At 46.1% G+C, this 23,427-nt stretch overlaps 2 protein-coding genes across 3 annotated transcripts in view; one reads left to right on the top strand and one right to left on the bottom strand.

The window, feature by feature from the left end:
• Positions 1–5,063: 5,063 nt before the first annotated feature.
• Positions 5,064–7,945, top strand: kbtbd13a (kelch repeat and BTB domain containing 13a). Its single transcript, XM_061708568.1, has one exon. It carries the CDS (start codon positions 5,201–5,203, stop codon positions 6,710–6,712), a length of 1,512 nt encoding a protein of 503 aa, XP_061564552.1. The 5' UTR covers positions 5,064–5,200; the 3' UTR covers positions 6,713–7,945.
• A 1,264-nt stretch (positions 7,946–9,209) lies between these two features.
• Positions 9,210–23,427, bottom strand: part of ubap1lb (ubiquitin associated protein 1-like b) — a 28,896-nt gene continuing 14,678 nt past the window's right edge. The window contains exons 3-5 of one of the 2 annotated variants that reach the window (XM_061708587.1): positions 22,138–22,344; positions 10,977–11,078; positions 9,210–9,958 (exon numbers count right to left, since the gene is read on the bottom strand). In XM_061708587.1, coding sequence (XP_061564571.1) covers positions 9,824–9,958; positions 10,977–11,078; positions 22,138–22,344 — 444 coding nt within the window. In that variant the 3' untranslated portion in view covers positions 9,210–9,823. The remainder of the gene's footprint in view (positions 9,959–10,976; positions 11,079–22,137; positions 22,345–23,427) is intronic. The other variant, XM_061708579.1, reaches the window with a different exon arrangement.

Here is a 23,427-nt window from a genome sequence, read left to right on the forward strand (position 1 = left end):
AACAAAAAAAAAGTTGGAATGACAAAGAAGAGGCAGGGCGGATGATACAGACTCACGCTGTGGTCACTCTGACTCTGCTGCTTCCAGTACAGCAGGAACTGTGCCGTGTGCAACTTTTACTCTGATCTCTCCATTTTAGGAAAAAAAGACTTCAAACAGGTCCAGTAAAAGCTGAACTGAAGGGGAATGGAAACACCAGCGGACGCCGCGTGCTGAGGTTATTTAGACAGGAGACATTTGTTGCAGCTGGAGGTTTGTGTTCTGCTGCTCATGAGAGGCCTCAGGCTTCCCTCTGTTCACATTTATGTCACTGTGTTTGTTTTCCCTTCATACGTGGACGCATCCCGCCATCCCGGGCACCCTGCAGCATCGACACCCCCACAACTCCACCTCAACAACAAATTGACATGCAGCCTTTGTAAAAATTTTACAGAGAAAAACGTCCGTGTGAACCGAATCAGAGCCTGTACGTATTTAACATGCACATAAATTACTTTGATACCACAGAAGCCTCTGACTTATTCTGCAGAGATATTAAATCAGTTCCTGGAGGTTCATCCCAGGTCATATTTGCACTGACCTAACTTTCAAAGATTAATAGAATATTTTTGAAGTTTGAATTTGAATAGCGTACACTGTCTGTCTTTAATACGTAGCATGCCAGAGTAGAGACGATTTACTACGTAGTATGTTTTGTCATTCGTGGTCAGTTCCCAGTTTTGGAAAGTGGATGTAAACAATAGTGAACATACAGGTGTGACTGACCCTCCCTCCCGATATCCCCGGTGTGCCACGTTAGTGCTACTCTAATTTCAGTCGTGCTTGAGTGCAAACGTCATCCCAGTGAAACTCAAACCACTCACGGTCTCAGAGGGCCAGTGTTCTGACAATCCTTGCTCCCTGCCGAGAAATGCTACTTTGTGGTTCTGCGCATGCGCACAGTCGATTTTCAAAGTTTGATTGGCACGTCAATCCTTTCTTGCACGATGTAAAATTGATAATATGGGATGTTGAGTATTTGATCCATCAAAATACACTACCCAAGAGCAACATGGACTCTTTTGTCCATGTTGCAGCATCCTTTGCCGGAGACCGGAACCTGCAGTGTGGGAGTGAGGGGGGCAGGGTAACGGCCCCTTTTGGGCGGGGGAGAAGGTTCGTCCCTCAAGACTCCTCTCCCTGGCCCTGCCCCTTCTCAACCTTTCCCTGACCCTGCACCCCAACCTGGGACTTGATGATTGGGCCGGAGCTTCGGTAGCTGCATGCTGGCCTGCGGTCCCCACCCCTGGTCATCCCGTTGCTGCTTCCACCTGCCTGCTGTGCTGTTGCCGTCCCTGACCCACCAGTCTGGCCTTCGGCAGGAGGGCCCCCCCTTATGAGCCTGGTCCTGCTCAAGGTTTCTTCCCTCCTAAAGGGGAGTTTTTTCTTGCCACTGTTTGGCTTAAGGTTTCTCTCCCACTAGGGGAGTTTTTACCTCCCATTGTTTATATAATAATTGCTCGGGGGTCATGTTCTGGGTCTCTGGAAAGCGTCTAGAGACAACTTTTGTTGTATTAGACGCTATACAAATAAAATTGAATTGAATAGAATTACCCATGACATGAATTGCATTACACTTTGTGAACTTTATACGATAAAGAGAAAGAAGAACAACAATTCTATCACTTTATTTGATATCCATTCAGTCATTCGCCTTTATTTAACCAGGCAGGTCATTAAGAATTCACATTCACATTATTTACAATAAGGCAAGCAACAAGGACCACTTGGGGGAAAAGGAAGTGGTTTAGGGAGTAAAATGCAGTTAAATTGTAGCTCTACAAAGGTAGAAAACCATTAGGTAGCATTTTTTGGCAAAGTAGCAGAAATTGGCAGAACGCCGGTACAAATGAGAGCGGCCCAGAGGGTATGATGCCAGTGATGCTGACTCGGTTTGTTTTTCCACTTACTTTTTTCATTTTTCACTTTATTTTGTGTAAAGGGACATTGCACATTGATAAACATTTTAAAATGTAAATATATTCCCAATTGTAGCCAAAAGGCTCATTTACATAGGACAGTCCCCCTGCAAGACTCAGTAAAAAGATAAAAGCAACATTACACGACACACAATATCAACAACCATTAAAAATCGCACAATACTGCAATAGTTAATACAATTAAAGCTGCAAGCAGCGATGAACGGGCCCTCGCACCCTTGTGTACGTTCAGGCGTACTGCAGTGAAAGCGCTTGTATGACTTGCATGTAGATTCTTCAGGCCTGGATATTTAGCGGATGACACCACCCACGACTCTCTATATCAAACCATTCAAAAGTTATGGCAGAAAAAAGGAACTATCAGATATCGAACAATCAGAAGAATGGGGCGGGGCTAATTAAGCCCAATGAAGGTTCGTTACGGTTCGGGCCGTATTAACTGTCAAAGGAATGGCATAAATTGCGCCAAAATTACACGATTAATTCAAAATGGCCGTCTTCCTGTTCGGTTTTGGCCATGGCGCCAAGAGACTTCTCTTTAAGTTGCGACATGATACAGGTGTGTACCGATTTTCGTTCATGTACGTCAAACCGTATTGTGGGGCTTGAGGCACAAAGTTTTCTAGGGGGCGCTGTTGAGCCATTAGGCCACGCCCATTAATGCAAACTATTAAATATCAAATTTTTCGCCAAGCCTGGCTTGCGTGCAAAATTTGGTGACTTTTGGGGCACGTTTAGGGGGGCAAAAAGACCCTCATTTCGTCGGAAAAAGAAAAAAGAAAAAGAAAGAAAGTACTGTAAGTACTGTAATGCTCGGGCCCTAATAAACAATTAATGATCACAGATCTGTGACGTTTTAAGCCATTCCTTGAGATTTCCCCTAAAGGAAGAGTATGAGGGACAATCCCTTATTGTAGAAGGAAGGCTGTTCCAGATTTTCCCGCCTACGACGGATAACACATTCATCCCAAAGGTGGTTCATCTATGCCAGCGTCTCCCAACCTGGGGTCCACTTTGTCTGCTTTGAGGATTAGCAGTTGTAAAAATTATATTTGCGCATGTTAAATAAATAAAAAATCATAATAACACACCTAATGGAATACAGTAATTCCTCGTTTTTTGCGGGGGTTACGTTCCAAAAAAAACCTGTGATAGGTGAAATCTGCGAAGTAGCAACCTTTTTTTTTTTTTGCTATTATTATACAAGGTTTCAAATTGCGGAGATCAGTACCGCCCCACTGTGACCCGATTAATTGGATTTGAACGGGAGAAAATGAAAAAGGACTATGGAAAAAAATACGAAAAGTACAGTAGGACAGATTGTGACTGGCGCATATTTCCCTGCTCTTCTGATGCTGCTGCATCCTGACTCGCTCTGTAGCGTCTTTTCTTCTAAAGCCGAGGTGCAGGTGTGTTTTTTCGAGAGAAGAACATAGTTATGGGTCGTTGTTGTCGCTCTTTTTTCTTCTGGGCAAAAAGATTCTTATAAATCGACATGCCACCATGGATTATATCCGAGACTGTAATGAACGATTCATCAAAGGCTCCCGTTCTTGAGCTGCTGCTGAAGCTCATTGGCCGTTCTCAGCTTGTTGCTAAGCGACCAACGTTATTGACACAGGAAGTGAAGAAGCGGGGAGACTGTTTAGCCAATCAGAATGCAGAACAGAGCAGTGGGGCAGCACGGTGGTTTGGTGATTAGCACTGTTGCCTCACAGCAAGAAGGTTTCCGGTTCGACTCCCTGGCCCGGCAGGGTCTTTCTGTGTGGAGTTTGCATGTTCTCCATATGCTTGTGTAGGTTCCTCCGGTTACTCCGGTTTCCTCCCATAGTCCAAAAACATGCGTAGTAGGTTAACTGATGATTCTAAATTGCCCGTAGGTGTGAGTGTGATTGTGTCTGGTTGTTTGTATGTATGTGGCCCTGCGATGGACTGGTGACCTGTCCAGGGTGTAACCTGTTCCTTTCGCCTAAAAATAGCTGGGATAGACTCCAGCAGACCCCTGTGACCCTGCACAGGATAAAGCAGGTAGCAAAGTAGATAAAGCAAAGTAGATAATGGATGGATGGAGAATGCAGAACACGATGCATGAATCAAGAATGAACAGAATGACACAATGACAGAGTTATTCATAAGACATTGTTAGGAATAATTTATGAATGTCTTTGAATAATTTTTGGGTTTTTTGTTCAACATTTAATTATACTACTACTCAGACAGGTTGTTAAAGGAAAAATGTTAAAAAACTTTGCTCTCATATTAAAAGAGACATTTTTCATAAATATTTTCATGTCCTTGCAATTATTTTTTGTGCGTATTTTATACATTGGTGATACAAAATGAAGGTGAGAAAAACATATGTCATATGTATACAGGGTAAACCAAAGAGAAAAACATAATTAATGTTAATTTTTTCAATTAAAGATTTGTAACGAATCACTTTACTCTTTTGGTGCTAGTACGTTCGGGTCGGGGGGCCCGGCTGGTCTTAGACACAAGTAGGGGGGGCTCCAAGGAAAAAAGGTTGGGAACCACTGGTCTATGGGGTATCTCACAGTCACCTCTATCACATTTGTGAATGTCTGGCTTAACATCTACACATCCTGCACATGCTGCCTACATGTCTTCCTCCTTACACACGAGCACTTGACCAGACCACAAGTCGTTCCGTGATCGTAAAACGTTGCACAAACTGTCAGAAGGAACCAGACTTCAGGGGCTGCTGGTGCCTGGATATGCTACAGTTTGCCTCGTGTGAGCACGCTACGTTTTGTCATCTGGAATAATCCACACTTCCCAGATGACCCTCGAGGGCATCAAGAATAACTGCCGAGACGTTGGCATGTGGGATATGTGGCTCAGGGGAACAAAGCATTGTCACGTTGGGCTCCATCCGTCGCTCAAGGTCAGATCTTCAGCTGTCCCTCGACCGCCGGCCACAAACAAAGAGTGAATCATCGGCACATTTACAGTCCCCATGCCATTATCCATCTCCTCTTTCTGCTCTGGCTGCACGTCATAATGTACTTGAACTGTGTCACACGCCTGCTGCTGCTATGTATAGAGGCTGTTGTCAGAGCTGTGAAAACAAATATTGGATACTCGGTCAGAGCCCATCTGCTCCGGGGCAGCAGGCATTCACTCGCACCGACGGCAAAACCTGGGATTTTATGTGGATCTAACTTTTCTTGGAGTGACATTGGAGTTGGTGTGGAGCTGTAATGAAGGACCCCGGCAGGGAGGTGTTGGCGCCCAACGGCAGCTGCCCGCTCTTGGACCAGCAAGCGGGATACTGCAAGGCGGCCAACAGCCTGAGGGTCATCGTTGGCGGCAGCACCTTCACCGTGGACAAAGCCACAATGGCGGAGAACTGTGAGTACTTCCGAGCCTTGTTCAAGTCGGGGATGAGGGAGTGCAGACAAGAGGAGATCCAGCTGCAGTGTGTGGGCGCGGGGGGGTTCCTCGTCCTGCTGCAAGTGCTGCGCCGGGAGCAGCCCATGCTCAACAGCGACGAGATCGTGGAAGCCATCGAGTGCACAGCTTTCCTCCAGGCGCCGGCTCTCACCAAGCACCTGATGAACATCATCGACTCGGAGAACTGTCTGCTCATGTACCACACGGCTGAAACCTACGGCGTGTGGGACCTGGGCCACCAGTCGGCCCTGTTTATCAGGGATGCGTACGCCGACCTGAAGGAGGACGTGGCCGCCCTGCCGAGCAAGCTGGTGGAGTATGTGGAGTCTCTGCTGCCCAGCAGCTACATGGCGGTGTGCAGCCACTCCCCGTCCACCGAGCTGCTCCAGGACATCCAGAGGACGGTCTGCTACCTGGACGAGGAGCCCCGGGAGTGGAGGGTCCTCACCCACCTGCCCCTCAACACCAGCACCACCATGGCCGGCGTGGCCGTCCTCGACAACAAGCTGTACATCGTTGGAGGGGTGCACGATATGAGCAAGAAGGTGGTGGAGACCGGATTTTGTTACAACCCCGTCCTCGATTCGTGGTCCACCATCCGGGGGCCCCAGCAGCTACGCTACAACTTCACCCTGATCGGTCACGAGGGCTGCCTGTACGCGGTGGGGGGGGAGTACGACAGGAAGGCCCTGTCATCCGTGGAGCGGTACGGGCCGGCGGACGGGGGGTGGGGGTTCCTCTCGCCCCTCCCCCGCCCCGTGTCCTCGGTGGTGTCTGCCGTAGCCGTCAACAGGATCTTCATCTGTCTATGGAGAGGACAGGGTGCCACAGATATCCATGAATATGTGCCTGATCGCGACCAGTGGCTCCTGGTCACAACGCTTGTCCGCGAGCAAAGCTACGGCCTGTATATGGTGGCTCACAGGGACAACCTGCACGTGATACGCAACGGACCCTGTGAAGACTTCCTGCTGTGCGTGATGGACTCCTACAACCTGAGCTCGGGCCAGTGGACGGCCATGTGCGGCCAGTACGGCAACACCAAAGGTTCCCTGTTCACCGCTGCGGTCAAAGGCGACTCGGTGTTCACCCTCAGCAGACACGTCACCACAGAGTACACGGTGGAGGACTCCAGGTGGAGGGTGAGGCGGGAGATGAAAGGCTTCGGCAGGATCGGATCCATATATACATTTCTGATGAGGCTTCCTAAAGCCGGCGCTCCTCTCACGGAACTCTGTCCCGACCCGACTCAGGAGCAAACCCTCCAAGAGCTCTGCATACGTCCCAGGACGTCCACGCCGTGCTCTCAAGACGTCTAATGGTGGAATCACACTGAAAGCATCAGAAATGGCCTGTGGACGCTCAATACGCCTGCATCGCTGCTTGCCAAAGCCTGTCGACGCCTGCAGTGGGCAGGGCTAAAGCTGCGCTGCAGAACTGGAGGGAACAAAGTGCATACAGCCTACATATATCTATATATAGCTGCACATCTTCAGTTTCCTATTTCCTATCCATGGATCACACTTTGGGAAGCCTTCTTTATATTTCAGCGTTATTTCAGCGTAGATAAGAGTGAGTTTGATGCTGTTTAACAAGCTTGGTCCCAGATCAACAGCAACCATCAGAAGTGTTGGTCCCGGTGAAGCTGCAGTCTGTCTACGGTGAACACTGACACACCGGGTCGGAGCGGATTTGGTCATGATGTTTAAACTGTGTTTTGTGATTAATAAGCACGGTTTTTAATTATTTTGTGTTGGATCGATGTAGCAAATAAAAAAGTTCAGACCATACAGCTCCTCAACCATCAGTTACGTGTTTCACATGAGCAGTTCAGGTAAAAACGGCAGTTAAATCAGCAAAAATGTCAGTTTGCTGGATGAAATATATGAATTCCTGATAAAATAAGTGTGTTAGTGCACAGCTCTGCTCATGTGTGCATGTGAATGAGTGTACGTTTGTGTGTACACAAAAGTACAATCTGCACAGAACAATGTGATTGTTTTTAATCAAGTGCCATTATTTGTCATGAATTCTTTTTAGCTTTCTGATCCTTGTATGTTTTATGTTTGTTTGTTTCTTGTTTTGATGTTTTTATTTTTTTGTAAAGTTACTTGTCCTTGTATGTATTTTCTTTTATATGAAACTGAATTTATTTTTCTGCTGCCATCTTGACCAGTACTGCCTGGCAGAAGAGATATTGTATCCTATATTGTATCCTTTCCTGGATAAATAAAGGATAAATAAATAATTGAGCTTTCTTGCTTGGGGAATCCCGGTCTGTGATTGGACGCTGCCTCGGCGTCGCCGCTGCTCATTTGGATAAAGTTGAGATTTATCAACTTCAAATTGACGCCCTGAATGCCTCCGACGCCTCCCGCAGTGCACTTTCATAGAAAATGAATGGCAAGCGGACGCCTATGACGCCTGTGGCGCTTTCAGTGTGAATCCAGGGTAACAGCTACTCTCCTGTGAACTACTTAAACATCAAACAGGTTTCACCCAGCTCAAGATCAACCACCATATCAAAGAGAAAATCAATAAAATTTTATACCTAAACAAACCCGGTTTAGTCTGACTTTCTGTTCCAGCCGTCGGCAGCTGCACCGGCAGCTTTACCCCCCGGGGAGCGCTTTAATCTGTCTGCTGCGTCGGCTTTGATTGCAGGCTGACGGGTCGAGGAGTCGTCGTCAGGAGCTCTCAGCCTCTGTAGGTCACAGAAAAGCCCCCGCAGTAGTAACCTGGCATTAACTGTTCCAGCCACGTGAAACCGGGCCAGAACCGCTCCCGCTGATGCTCTCCAAAGCTTCCTGCTCGTGGGATCCAGTTTCTCACAGCTTCAGTACCCTTGTCTTAATGAAATGTGTTTATATACCACAGGAATGCACATTAGTGCGGCTTAATAGTCCTTTTGTAGCTAATGGAAGCAACATGAGAGCTGGTGGGTGAGAATCTCTGTTCAGCATCCATGTGTTGATGGGTAGAGATGGATCCTGACGGCTGGAAACGTCCATATCACCAAAACACGTTAACACGGACTATTAAACATAAAAAACATTGCATGTGGTCCTGCGGCCTGTCTGATGCAAAGACAAATAATAAAATAACCCACACATTTTCAGGTTTTATAGTGAACGGATTCATGTACGACCAGTACTCGAATTGTAAAAACAAAATCAGGGGGGATGGTGGATTTTATCATATGGGGACAGATAATTTGTGCCGATTACAAATAATATAATATCTTACAAATAATAGCACTGACCAAAACACCTGCAGAAATACTGCAGGAATGACATAGCAGCAGTTAAATGCAGCCTTCTGTAAGCTTTAAATATCCACTGGGCTTACATCAAATACATCAAAACACAACAATAAAAAACACTTTTCTGAACTTATCAATATGACTCTGTCCTTCACAGGATAAGTAAAATGGATCACTGCAAAAACTCAAAATCTTAACAAGAATATTTGTCTTATTTCTAGTTAAAATGTCTCATTTTAGTAAAAATATCTCATTACATTTAAAACAAGACTCATCACTGGAAAAAACAACAATTTTCAACTGTTTCAAGCAGATTTTCACTTGAAATAAGTAGAAAAATCTGCCAGTGGAACAAGATTTTTTTGCTTGTAATGAGAAGATAAATCTTGTCCCACTGGCAGATTTTTCTACTTATTTCAAGTGAAAAATTACTTAAAACAGGTGAAAATTGTCAAATAAGTTATTTTTTTGGTGTGTTTTTTTGGTGATGACTCTAAATGTTGAAATAGCAGTAAAACCACATTCATTGATGAAATGACATAAGGGATGGAAAGGAGGGGTGGCAGTTTTACAGGGGGGAGGATTTTGACCGTTTTTATTTCAGGGGGGAAATGCCATCCCCCCTCATCCCCCCTCAACTCCAGTACTGTGTACAACATAGAAGCTGAACGACACTTCATTGATCTGGATCTGTGATGTCACAGAATCGCTGTATTACGTGTTTTCAGACTGACAGTGACAGGGTTGTGGTATCTCAAAGCTTTGGAGATGGTATTTAATTCAAAAACACAAAAAGTATTTTTTTTTTCATATCATCCCCCCTTTTAACAATGAAATAAGAACACCGACTTGGTCTTTGTCATGTTACACCTTTAATACATCTGCAGCTAACTGATACAACCACTCAGAGTGTTTGGTAAAAAAACAAGTCATGAATGCAATAAACACTTACTCGAGAACTAACTACTGATGAACGTATGAACACAAATGCGGTAATATTCCCGCACTCGCCCGAGGGCCGGACCCTCCAGCTATTGTCCAGCTTTAGCGATGATGGTGGAGAGTTCATGTTAACATCACCTGCACTGAAGACAAGTTCCTTCAGCACATAACATACTTTAAGATCATCTCTCATGATGAAGTCATAATTATGTGTGTTGACGTGTCGTCAGGACACGCGCATCATCAGCTCCTCCAGGGCCCGATCCCGGTGGTTGTCGTGTACCAGCAGGACTTCTTTGATGGCGTTCTGCTGGAAGCCCATCTCATTGAACTGACGGAGAAGGTGCAGGAACTCCTGCGCCTGAGCAAAAAAGAGACCCTCATCTTACCACACAGCCCCTTAAGGCCCAATCCCAATACACACCCTTCTTTTCTTCATTACCCCTAAAAAAGGAGGGACAGATTTTAGGGCACTTGAAATCTTCCCAGGGGCCTGTCCCAATACTCCCCCTACCCCCTTCGTTTTCATCCCTACTCCTAATCAGGAAGCTGAGAGCCAAAAGCTGTTTTAATTTCCGCTTTAGCGCTGTTAATATGGCACTTTATTTAGTTTTAATATTTTTTCAGGTGTAAAAGTAACCGTTAAGATCCCCAACCGGGGCTCAGTTTATCCAAATAACGCCTGTTAAGAAATTTGCTCCGAAAATTTCGGGATTTCTGCCTGCCGGCTCCGGAGCTGATTTATGGTTCCGCGTTAAATCGACGCAGAGCCTACGGCGTAGGGTACGGCGTAGGGTACGGCGTAGGGTACGGCGTAGGGTACGGCGTAGGGTACGGCGTAGGGTACGGCGTACGGCGCGCGTCGCTGCGTAACCTACGCCGTAGGCTCTGCGTTGGTGTAACCATAATCAGCCTTTATTCTGGCGCGGTTGCAAAAAACGGAGTGAATATTATGAAAGTAAAATATATATTTCTCACTAGAAATGTAATCAAAACGCATTTTTATGCAGAAACTCAAAATATTGATTTTATTCACTAAAAAATAAGAAATGTCCGCCATGCTTTTTTTTTTGGATTCAGTCCGCAAATGACGACGAAAAGCATTCTGGGAAATTATTTTGTCCCTAGAAAACTAGTGAGGATCGCAAAACCCTCGCTCCGTAGGGCTAGATTCATAGCCACTCCCCCTTGTTTTCTCCCCCTAGGTGGAAAGAGGAATTGGGACACCACTACCCTCACGGGAACGCGCAAAATTTAGAGGTAGGGATGAAAACGAGGGCTAGGGGGAGTTTTGGGACAGGGCCTTAATCCAACCCAACCTGTCATAGGAAAACTGTCAAATGTCTTGTTGTATTGTTGCGGCTCTCTGCGTGCCTTACCTTGGTTTCACAGTTGTGAAACATCTCCAGTGCTTCTTCCACCTGAGCCATGTCATAACCCATCTGACACAGGTGGTCACAGGCAACCAGGTAACTCAGGATCTGCAGGGAAACACACACGTATTCACAGATGCTCACGGTGCAGCTGGTGCTCCAGTTACACCAACAACTACATTATTACCATTAATGCTTAAATAAGCATCTCACTCTGGTAGCTGCCGGAGGTCTGGGGACCAACTATTTTATATCAGATTATGCCTGATATACTAATTATATTCTCAAGCATCACAGTAATCACAAAGAGGAAATCAGTGGGCTTACTCTCAAACAAACATTAATCTGTTTTTGTTTGGCATTTAGAACCAAAACTAAAAATCAATTTATAATTAACTGGGCAGCTCAATACGTTTATACTCAGCTCTGTGTGTCTTATAGAGCCATTAATATTATGATTATGTTTCCCAATGAGGGATTTAAGGTTTAAACAACGTTAAACATGTGTTTCCTTTTAAATTAAGGCTATGCAACAATTTAGAAACAAAGGAAAATAAACTCTTCCTGGCAGCAGCTGGGATGTGTGTTTTGATACGCGTGATGTTGTGAGGTGGCGTTGTGACGTTGTGACGAGGCATTGTGACGTTGTGAGGTGGCGTTGTGACGTTGTGACGAGGCGTTGTGACGAGGCGTTGTGACGTTGTGAGGTGGCGTTGTGACGTTGTGACGAGGCGTTGTGACGAGGCGTTGTGACGAGGCATTGTGACGTTGTGAGGTGGCGTTGTGACGTTGTGACGAGGCGTTGTGACGAGGCGTTGTGATGTTGTGAGGTGGCGTTGTGACGTTGTGACGAGGCGTTGTGAGGTGGCGTTGTGAGGTGACGTGACGTTGTGAGGTGACGTTGTGAGGTGGCGTTGTGACGTTGTGACGAGGCATTGTGACGTTGTGAGGTGGCGTTGTGACGTTGTGACGAGGCGTTGTGACGAGGCGTTGTGATGTTGTGAGGTGGCGTTGTGACGTTGTGACGAGGCGTTGTGAGGTGGCGTTGTGAGGTGACGTGACGTTGTGAGGTGACGTTGTGAGGTGGCGTTGTGATGTTGTGAGGTGGCGTTGTGATGTTGTTAGGTGGCGTTGTGACGTTGTGAGGAGGCGTTGTGACGAGGCGTTGTGATGTTGTGAGGTGGCGTTGTGACGTTGTGACGAGGCGTTGTGAGGTGGCGTTGTGAGGTGACGTGACGTTGTGAGGTGACGTTGTGAGGTGGCGTTGTGATGTTGTGAGGTGGCGTTGTGATGTTGTTAGGTGGCGTTGTGACGTTGTGAGGAGGCGTTGTGAGGTGGCGTTGTGAGGTGGCGTTGTGAGGTGGCGTTGTGAGGTGACGTGATGTTGTGAGGTGGCGTTGTGAGGTGACGTTGTGACGTTGTGAGGTGACGTTGTGATGTTGTGAGGTGGCGTTGTGATGTTGTGAGGAGGCGTTGTGACGTTGTGAGGTGGCGTTGTGATGTTGTGACGAGGCGTTGTTACGGGGCGTTTTGACGAGGCGTCGTGATGTTGTGACGGGGCGTTTTGACGAGGCGTCGTGATGTTGTGACGAGGCGTTGTGACGAGGTGAGGTGGCGTTGTGAGGTGGCGTTGTGAGGAGGCGTTGTGACGTTGTGACGAGGCGTTGTGACGGGGCGTTTTGACGAGGCGTCGTGATGTTGTGACGAGGCGTTGTGACGGGGCGTTGTGACGAGGCGTCGTGATGTTGTGACGAGGCGTTGTGACGAGGTGAGGTGGCGTTGTGAGGTGGCGTTGTGACGTTGTGAGGTGGCGTTGTGAGGTGGCGTTGTGAGGAGGCGTTGTGACGTTGTGAGGTGACGTTGTGACGAGGCGTTGTGACGTTGTGACGAGGCGTTGTGACGAGGCGTTGTGACGTTGTGAGATGACGTGACGTTGTGAGGTGGCGTTGTGACGAGGCGTTGTGACGAGGCGTTGTGACGTTGTGAGGTGGCGTTGTGACGTTGTGAGGTGGCGTTGTAACGAGGCGTTGTGACGTTGTGAGGTGGCGTTGTGAGGAGGCGTTGTGAGGAGGCGTTGTGATGTTGTGCGGTGGCGTTGTGACGAGGCGTTGTGACGTTGTGAGGTGACGTTGTGAGGTGGCGTTGTGACGAGGCGTTGTGACGTTGTGAGGTGACGTTGTGACGTTGTGAGGTGGCGTTGTGACGAGGCGTTGTGACGAGGCATTGTGACGTTGTGAGGTGGCGTTGTGACGTTGTGAGGAGGCGTTGTGACGTTGTGACAAGGCGTTGTGACGAGGTGTTGTGATGTTGTGACGAGGCGTTGTGACGAGGCGTTGTGACGAGGCGTTGTGATGTTGTGACGAGGCGTTGTGATGTTGTGACGAGGCGTTGTGACGAGGCGTTGTGATGTTGTGACGAGGCGTTGTGATGTTGTGACGAGGCGTTGTGACGAGGCGTTGTGACGTTGTGACGAGGCGTTGTGATGTTGTGAGGTGACGTTGTGACGAGGCGTTGTGACGTTGTGAGGTGACGTTGTGAGGTGGCGTTGTGACGTTGTGAGGTGGCGTTGTGACGAGGTGTTGTGACGTTGTGATGAGGCGTTGTGACGTTGTGAGGTGACGTTGTGACGTTGTGACGTTGTGAGGTGGCGTTGTGACGAGGTGTTGTGACGTTGTGACGAGGCGTTGTGACGAGGCGTTGTGACGAGGCGTTGTGACGTTGTGAGGTGACGTTGTGAGGTGACGTTGTGAGGTGGTATTGTGAGGTGGCGTTGTGACGAGGCGTTGTGACGAGGCGTTGTGACGAGGCGTTGTGACGAGGCGTTGTGATGTTGTGAGGTGGCGTTGTGACGAGGCGTTGTGACGTTGTGAGGTGACGTTGTGAGGTGGCGTTGTGAGGTGGCATTGTGAGGAGGCGTTGTGACGTTGTGAGGTGACGTTGTGACGTTGTGACGTTGTGAGGTGGCGTTGTGACGAGGTGTTGTGACGTTGTGACGAGGCGTTGTGACGAGGCGTTGTGACGAGGCGTTGTGACGTTGTGAGGTGACGTTGTGAGGTGACGTTGTGAGGTGGTATTGTGAGGTGGCGTTGTGACGAGGCGTTGTGACGAGGCGTTGTGACGAGGCGTTGTGACGAGGCGTTGTGACGAGGCGTTGTGACGTTGTGAGGTGGCGTTGTGACGAGGCGTTGTGACGTTGTGAGGTGACGTTGTGAGGTGGCGTTGTGAGGTGGCATTGTGAGGAGGCGTTGTGACGAGGCATTGTGACGAGGCGTTGTGACGTTGTGAGGAGGCGTTGTGACGTTGTGAGGAGGCGTTGTGACGAGGCGTTGTGACGTTGTGAGGTGGCGTTGTGAGGTGGCATTGTGACGTTGTGAGGTGGCATTGTGAGGTGGCATTGTGACGTTGTGAGGAGGCGTTGTGACAAGGCGTTGTGAGGAGGCGTTGTGACGAGGCGTTGTGACGAGGCGTTGTGAGGAGGCGTTGTGACGAGGCGTTGTGAGGAGGCGTTGTGACGAGGCGTTGTGACGTTGTGAGGTGGCATTGTGACGTTGTGAGGTGGCATTGTGAGGTGGCATTGTGACGTTGTGAGGAGGCGTTGTGACGTGGCGTTGTGACAAGGCGTTGTGAGGAGGCGTTGTGACGAGGCGTTGTGACGAGGCGTTGTGAGGAGGCGTTGTGACGAGGCGTTGTGAGGAGGCGTTGTGACGAGGCGTTGTGACGAGGCGTTGTGACGAGGCGTTGTGACGTTGTGAGGAGGTGTTAGCACATGTGCCTCCCTGGTGCCATGACCTCTCTGCTGGGTGGCGTTCATGCGTTCTCCTTGTTCCTGCGTGTGTTTTCTCCAGATAATTCAGGCTTCCTCCCGAGGCGTTACAACTGTACACAGTGCCAACTATAGCCAGGATGACCGGAGGGACGTGTCACCTTGTTTTGTTTACAGGTTGTAAAAGGATGTCAGATCTGGGATCCATCATCTGACTGCACAACCCCCCTCGAATTACCCTGGAAGGTATTTGGGTAAAAGGATGACAAGTGGTCCAGGCCCTGAGGCAGAAAAAGCTAACTCAAATGATGATGCTCCCTCTATCTTCACGTTTGTATCCCTTTATTATATAAATATATTATAAATGTGGAAAGCTGTGCAGTTTTTCTCCTGAACGGATCCGTTCTGTTGATCCTGTAAAATTCCTATTTTTCCATGTTTAGGAGTACGGCAATGTTTTTAGTGAGAGCAGAAATTGTCACGGAGAGACAACATAGTTAATGAAAAAAGTAACTAGTTACTTTGAGTATTTACACCTAAAAATAATGCATTACTGTTAAAAATAACTTTTAACTTACTTTTTTAAAGTAACATTCTTAACAGTGCACCCACTAATGGCCTTTATAACTTATATTTCCTGTAACACTGAAATTATTACAAACTCAAAAACGAAGACATTTTTCAACATTTGAAAAAAATAAGAAATAGCATAACAGCTGCTCAAACATGAAAAAATCTATGAGCATTGTTCAACGTGTACGCCAGCAACTTATTTAAAGTAGGCCGAAGTGCAAAAATGAAAGTGGCCTCCCTGCACGTGAAGCAACTGCAGATGTAAAGTATTCTTAGACATTAATATTTACAGCCTTTTCCAAGCAACACTTTTACATTATCATGAAAATTATCACTTTATTATTAAGCTTTTATTATTTTTATTGTCAACTTTGCTCTGAAAGATCCAGCTTCCTTTGTTCTGGCAAACCCCTCCACCCACGCTCGTCATCACTTCCCCCCGGGTCGAGTTACTTTAGTTACATTAGTTACTGAGTATTAGTGGGGCAGGGTGGAGGAGTGGGCGTGGTCTCCGGGGGAGTAGCGCACAGGTGGTGCCGGTTGAATTAGCTGATTGGGCACAGGTGTGTCCAATCAATCTCTCTTCCCTGCCTGTGTCTTTAAGGAGTGGGCTGACCCTGGAAAGAGGGAGGGTGATGACACGGAGCTGCCGGAGACCCGGACACGACGGCTGCCGCGTGCTTGTGTATGTGTGTCTGGTGACGAATAAAGTCGACCATTTCTCCGCTAAACCACGTGTCCTCATTCCGGTCTGGTTACCCCGGTAGCACGAGTCGGCTACAATTAGTAATAATAATAGTTAATATTGAAATACAATTTCGTGAATAAAATGGAAATGTCTCCTCTAACTAACTTACATCCTTGGAGTGGAACGTTAAGGGTACGTTTCTGAAGTTATGTTGTGTGATGGCATTTTGACTTTTTTCTCAACATTTCGACTTTTTTCTCAAAATTGTACTTCAACATTAATCTCGACATTTCGACTTTTTTCTCGACATTTCAACTTTTTTCTCGACATTTCAACTTTTTTCTCGAAGTGCATAATGAAAAAAAAGTCTTCCTCCTCTAAAATATTATTTTTATTTTTCTCCTGCCTGGGCCTAATACTCTTCTGTAGAAAAGGGTTTTATGGAATGTGTTAAGTAAATTAAACTGAAGCCCAACTGGGAACCTTTTGATCACGTGCCCCCCCGTCCCCCCAGCAGTTGTGGCCCTAAACAACCAGTATGCAGCACGAACACGTCCCGGTCACCTGGGCTGGGCTCCACCTCTAGAAAGAGTAGAGACAGTACTAAACTGCCCTTTTACAGAAAGTCTTATAACTTCAGACTGATGGATGCTTTTGAGAGGATTTTGTATACTTTTCCACTCTTATGCAGATCAAATACTTTAGACGGTATGTCTTAAAAGGAACCCTGGTTATTAAGACTTGTAGTCCCTAATTAGCCACAATTGTTCTCTTATACTAAAATATGTTGTTAGAAACACATAAAATAATCTAATTGCTTTAAAAATCTACAATGTTTATCACATATTTTGACCTGCGGGAGGCGCCATGTTTTACCTGCGCAATGCATTCTGGGGGCGATGACGTAGAACGGTGGCTCTGGGAAGATAAGCCGCGTTTAGCTGGGACAGGTATCTAAAACATAGATGAGCAGCACTCTCCCGGCCTTGGAGGCTGACGAGGGAGCCCATAAGACGTCTCGGTTCAGGCAAACTGGATCAAAGTTCTGTGATGCACGGGAGATCTGCAAAAATGATCAATGTCGTGCGCATCTTACCAGAGCATTAGGCTACGGCGTCAACGCCGGGATGGAGACGCCGCTGGGCAGGATGCACGTTTGGGTGGGCATAGCCCACCCCTGCCGCCCCCTAAAACCAGCCTCGGTGCTGATGACAGACCAGAGGCTGAGGGGACTGGCCCGGGACTTTGACGAAACGGGAGGTGCAGACTTCGCGTCAAATAGGCAAGAACATCTTTATTTAATTTAATGACGCCAGATCTGGCTGGGGTTTTTATTGTAGCATCGGCTATCTGCTAGTTGAAACGTGTGGTCTGTTAGTCTATCTGAGTTTTATGGTGTTTTTATAGTTCATGCTGTATGGGGCTGTACTTTTTTTTTTTTTACTTTTTTGTAGGTGCGCCGTCACCTTAATGTTTAGCTGTGTTTTGATCTGTGTTTCTGGTGCGCCGTCACCTGTTTAGCTGTGTTTTCATCTGTTTCTGGGTGTCAAAACAGTGTACGGGGGTTAGCAGGAGCCACCGTCTGACGTCACTACCCAGAATGTAAACAACAATGGTGACCTACGGGTTAAATTATATTTTCAAATTTTATAAAAACGAAGACATCAACAAGGTTTTTTATATCACATTGTTATAATTGATACCAACATTTATCTTTTAAGACCTACATGTCTTAATAGCCAGGGTTCCTTTTAAGAGATCTCCGTTCGGCGGGGAATGGTTCACATCTGCAGACAACAGCAGCAAATCTTTGCTAGGGCCTTTGAACGGCAAGTTTATGTATAAAAAGAAAGAAGACGGGACTATCAACAAGAACGCAGTGATTTGTAAAAAAGAATTTTCCTATCAGCGGAGCTGCTCCAGCCTGAATTATCTTTTAAACACTAAACATGTCCGGACAAGTTCCATTGTAAACGCTAGTAGTACTTGAATTGCTGTGTTGAGTCAGCTTTAATTTTAATTTGAATTGAGAGTCTGCTTAAGTGCCTATTTGAGACTCAGCCTTGTTTTATTTCAGAATTTTATTTATTTAACTGTATTTGTATCGCATTTTTGAATAATGCACCTGGCCTAATTGGTTTGCTGATGTGCTTGAGCTTTTTCTTTTGAATTTCATTTATGAAACACACTTCACCAATAAAAATGTGGATTTCAAATCTTCTCTTCTTAGTGTATTGAATTAGTCATGCACTGCAATTTTGCAATGTCCTACAATTAGAATTCTTTATTTTGGGGAGATTAAGTAGATATGAGATTAAAATGTGATTAATTAGATTAATTAATTATAAATCCTGTAATTAATTAGATACATTTTTCTAATCACCTGACAGCACTAATTATTTCTATTAGTATTATTATTATTATCATTTAGATAAAGATCAGTTCACATTTTATGCTAAATTATTGCACCAACAGTTAATTCCAAAGGGTTCACATACTTTTTCTTGCCTTTTTGTACGTGTTATGTGGTATTTGTCGTGGTTTTATATATCTTTGAAACATGATCCTAAAGCAGGCTATAAGTACATCGCCAAGAAAAACCCCAGTGTGTACCAGAGATAAAGCTCAGACATGGTGTTGAAAGGACGTCCAAAGCCGAGCGGGCTTATGGGATCAAACACAAGTAACCCAGCGGGTCAGCGAAGGTGCCACTCCTCCCAGTGGGCTACATTAGAGGAGGAAAACCCTGATCTGGATCTTTCCGTCTGTTGCAGCTGGTTAAAGCTCATGTCATCAAATGAGGCTTTTTGTCTTACGCCGGTGAAAGTTTAAACCCGACCTGTGTCCTGTGTGGACTACAGCTTCATCCTCGTACTGCTTTCATACGTACGTGCACCGCCTAAGTCTGTTGCATCTGCGCAGTCCGTGTGTTTGAATGAATCCATTCAAAAAATAAAAAAAATTAAAAAATTAAATATATATAGGATATATATATATATATATATATATATATATATATATATATATATATATATTTTTTTTTTTTTTAATATAGAAAAACAAAAAAAAATAAATTAAAAAAATATATATATAAATAAAATAAATATATAAGATATATATTATATATTAAAAATGCATATATATATATATATATATATATATATATATACGGTATATATATATATATATATATATATATACGGTATATGCCTCATGCTTTTACCAACATGGTATTAACCATTAATATATATGCAGACAAAGGGAAAAAAAAGAAATAAAAGAAAAAAAAATATGTATATATATATATATATATATATATATATATAAACAAAAAAACAACAAACAAAACAAAAAAAATATGTATATATATATATATATATATATATATATATATATATACAATAAATATATATGATATATTAAAATATATATGATATATATTATATATTAAAAATGCATATATATATATATATGCCTCAGGTTTTTTACAAACATGGTATTAACCATTAATATATATTGAGACAAAGAAAGAGAAAAAAAAACAAAAAAAAACTGAATCCATTCAGCAAAGATCTGACCCCCCCTCCCCCGGTTGAACCCTGCAGGCCGACATCAGGGAAATATAATTTGAGTGAGAGCAACGTGACCCAGCAGCGCGCGTGAAAACTCCCCCGTCGACCCGCCGCCCTCATCGCGGTGATTCACCGAGCGGCGGATCTGCTGGTTTTGATTGGCAGGAGGAGGCCATCAAGTGGAGGCCATAAACACCGTAAAACCGTTTAGTTTCCCTGCAGCGGAGGAAAGCACGTTACTGCACCGTTCAAAGAGCGGAGCTTGAACGTTTCACCCCCTTTTAACCTCACTTATGTCAGAATAAGCAATGAGCTGCTCTTAGCCACTTGACGGAGGTTTCTGGGGGATTTCACCAGCAGCCATGTGGGCGTGTCTTTCCTCTCGTGTCTCTAACGGGTTTGTTTTCCTCCGTTTGTTTTTGTCCTTCTCCACAAACGTCCTACAATCTGAAGTTGGCTCTGCTCCCAGGGGATCATGTCATGGGAAAACAGTACTACAGAGCAAGCTCTATTTTTACACGGGCTTAAAGTGGCTTAGTATACTGTAATTTGGTTCCGCGGCCATCCCTCCCACCCCCTCATCCTACTATCCCACTATCCAGCTTTGTGGTGTTTATTTCCTGTTGTTTCCAGATCATCAGTTTTCATTTTGAACTGATTCCCGTGTGAAATTATCAGATTTATGTCCGACCTGGGTGGGAGCCGGGGGCGACGGCGGACAGCCCCCCGCCTGAACCCTGGCGGGGGTAAATACTTCATCAGGTGCGCCGTGTTTAGGCCCAGGTTTGTCCTCGTGGCACGGAGTCAACTAGGTGCTGGAAACATTCCTGGCAGACCTGGGTGCTTATTGGCGTGACGGCGTCACACAGCTGCCGCTCGCTCGCCAGCTGCTCTGGTGGATTTAGAGCCGAGGATCTGAGGAGGCCGTCTGAGCAGTGACGTGGTCGCCACGGCGATCAGACGTCTGGTCAAGACGGGAGCACGGGGGAAGGTGTGTGTTGTGACGCAGGCGGTGACCCTGCTGGACCTGGTCGTCAACGGACGGGTGTTCTGTGGTCATGGAAACGAGAGTTTTTAATGATTGCTGGAGAAAATGTGGGACTCAGGATGCCAATCGCATCCATGTATTTTGGGATTGCACGGTTATTGTACCCTATTGGGGGGAAATTCACAAACACATTAATAATATTTTGATACTCTATATATGGGTGACATCCAATTTCCATCCATCCATTGTTAACCTCCACCTTTAAAACTAAACTTAAAACCTTTCTGTTTAGTAAAGCCTATAGTTAGTGTTTAGTAAACCTCTAGTTACTGATAGTAAATCTCTAGTTAGTGTAAACTCTAGTGTGTTAGAGTCAGTAGTCGTAGCTGCAGCTATAGAACAAAACTAGTAGTTAGTCTCAAACATAGCTTGGTGGTAGATATGCTGCTATAGGCCTATGCTGCAGGGGGGACCGACATGATCCGCTGGGCGGTGCCTCTCACCCTTCTTCTCCTCTCCTTTTCCCTTCCTCTCTTCTCCATTTCCATTTTATTTATTATAAATATCTCATAGCTATTGTTTTTGTCCATCTTTCCTGTAGTTTCTTGTGCCGGCCCCCCTTTTTTGTCTTTTGTGCATGTTTGCAGGCCGGAGCCTCAGGAGCTGCGTTCTGGCCTGCGGTCCCGCCCCCCCCCCATCCCCGGTCATCCCATTGCTTCCAACTGCCTACATGGATGTCTGCTGTGTGCTGCTGACGTCCAATTGAATTGAATTGAATTGAATTGAATTGAATTGAATTTAAATTGTGTCTATCCGCCATAGGCCTATCCTTTGCAGGGTCACGGGGGTCTGCTGGAGTCTATTCCAGCTCATTCCAGGAGAGAGGCAGGTACACCCTGGACAGGTCACCAGTCCATCCCAGGGCCTCATATATACAATCAACCAGACACACTCACACTCACACCTACAGACAATTTAGAATCACCATTTAACCTACTAGGCATGTTTTTGGACTGTGGGAGGAACTGTGGGAGTAACTGGCGGGAACCCACGCAAGCACGGGGAGAACTTGCAAACACAGAAAGACAACAGTGAGGCAACAGTGCTAACCACCAAGCCACCGTGCTGCCCGACACAAAATCAATGCATCTCTATTATTGTGCAGCATGAATTCTCAGAGTTTTGCGGATGCGGGTGGGAGTGGATATAAACACTGCGGATGCGGGCCGGAGTGTTAACACACACGTTGTGGGTGGTAATGGTCAGAAATTCAGCGGGAGTGGGATGAAGAAAACAGCCCCGCGCAGGGCTGTAGTCACTGTGTGTTGTGTTCAGAGACCATCTCCTATAATAATGTGAGTTTCTGCTGCCGTTTCCTCCCCATTCTGAGCTGTTCTGGGCCACTTGACTGGCTGATATTTGGGCTAAACCTGGTAAAAGGGGCGTATGTGGAATCTGAGTGGAGAGATGCTAACCTGCTTACCGCTTAAACCGCCTAAAAATCGGGGGGTAAATAAACCAGCGGTGACACGACCACTATGTGCTGGACCACAGGCGTTGACCGCGCTGCCCGGGACACTGACCTGATCGGGGTTCTGCCGTCCCGTCCTCTGCAGGGCAGCGATGGCGGTCCGGAGGGGGTAGCCCCGGCCGGTGAGGGACCCCAGCACCTCCCTCTCCTCCGGGCTCAGAGCCGAGAGCAGCTCCGAGGACGAGTCCAGAGCGGAGGAGAGATCCCGGAGGGCCGAGGCCGCCAGGGGCCTCCTGCAGCACTCCGGGCCGGGAGACGGCTAAGGAACAAACAATGACTACATTTACATGCAGTCAAAATTGGGGTTAAGGTCAATATTCCGGTTACTGAAACATTCGGAATAATCCGTTTCCATGCGCGAGCAAACAGGGTTATCCCTGTTTACATGGTGATTAATCATTTGGGATATCTGGATCAAACCAGCGACGCACGGAGAACGTCATGACGCAATTCCCGTCATTTCCACTTCTTCTTCCTGTATCCAAATCCAAAACAACAACAGTAACAGCAGCACGGCGGATAATGAACAGCCCAGTAGAAGTGGTTTTGTTTCTTGGCCCGGTAGTTCACCTTTTTCAGCGTCTTCCAGCAGAGCTTGATCTGGTCTGGCGTTCCTACAAATCCTGCTTCGCACAACTTTTGGCTCACCTTTTTCGTTATCCCGGTACTTTCTACCGTCTACAAAAGCCAAAATGTTCATATCCTTCATTACATTTATGAAGTGATTAGTCTCCTCCTGGTCTTGTGTTTCTCCATGTTTATAAGAACTTCCTGGACTCAAAAGACCAAGATTCCTTGTGAACAGAGCATGTGCAGAAAACAAATTCATGTTCCTTTTGAAGGGGATATTCCGTTAGGCGTTTACATGACCCAATATTTGGGTTTTAAAAGGAGTAACCCAGGGGTCATTGTCAGGTTTTTAAAAACAGAATATGAGCAAATTCGGGTTATTCAAAGAGGTTATTGGCGTTTACATGGCCGTGCAAAACCGTGTTATTGCTAATATTCTGGTTAGAAAAGGGTTATTGATGCATGGAAACATAGTCAGTGTGCACAGAGTGAGGTAATGGAAACACAGGGCAGGTCAGACGCTGTAATAGCCGCTTTTACTGGCTCAGGTTGTGCGTAATTCAAGCAGGCTGGAACATCACAGACAGGCAGATTTGCAGAGAAACACAGAGGACCTGCACTTAATCCTGATCAAGCTCTATAACCTGGCTCGGTCCAGGGACGGTCTTTACGCCGTTTATTTTTAGAGTGCTGATCCCTGAAAACATTCTGGAAATGTAAACTAAAAAAAGCCCGACGGCAGCGAGGACCCACTTCCTCTTCCTAACAACGC

The sequence above is a fragment of the Cololabis saira genome, chromosome 2, assembly GCF_033807715.1.
Source record: "Cololabis saira isolate AMF1-May2022 chromosome 2, fColSai1.1, whole genome shotgun sequence".
In the NCBI taxonomy this organism is placed as follows: domain Eukaryota; kingdom Metazoa; phylum Chordata; class Actinopteri; order Beloniformes; family Belonidae; genus Cololabis; species Cololabis saira.

What these genes read in the sequence shown, in the direction of transcription:
- kbtbd13a (XM_061708568.1), top strand. Translation starts at nt 5,201, where the DNA reads ATGAAGGACCCCGGCAGGGAGGTGTTGGCGCCCAACGGCAGCTGCCCG.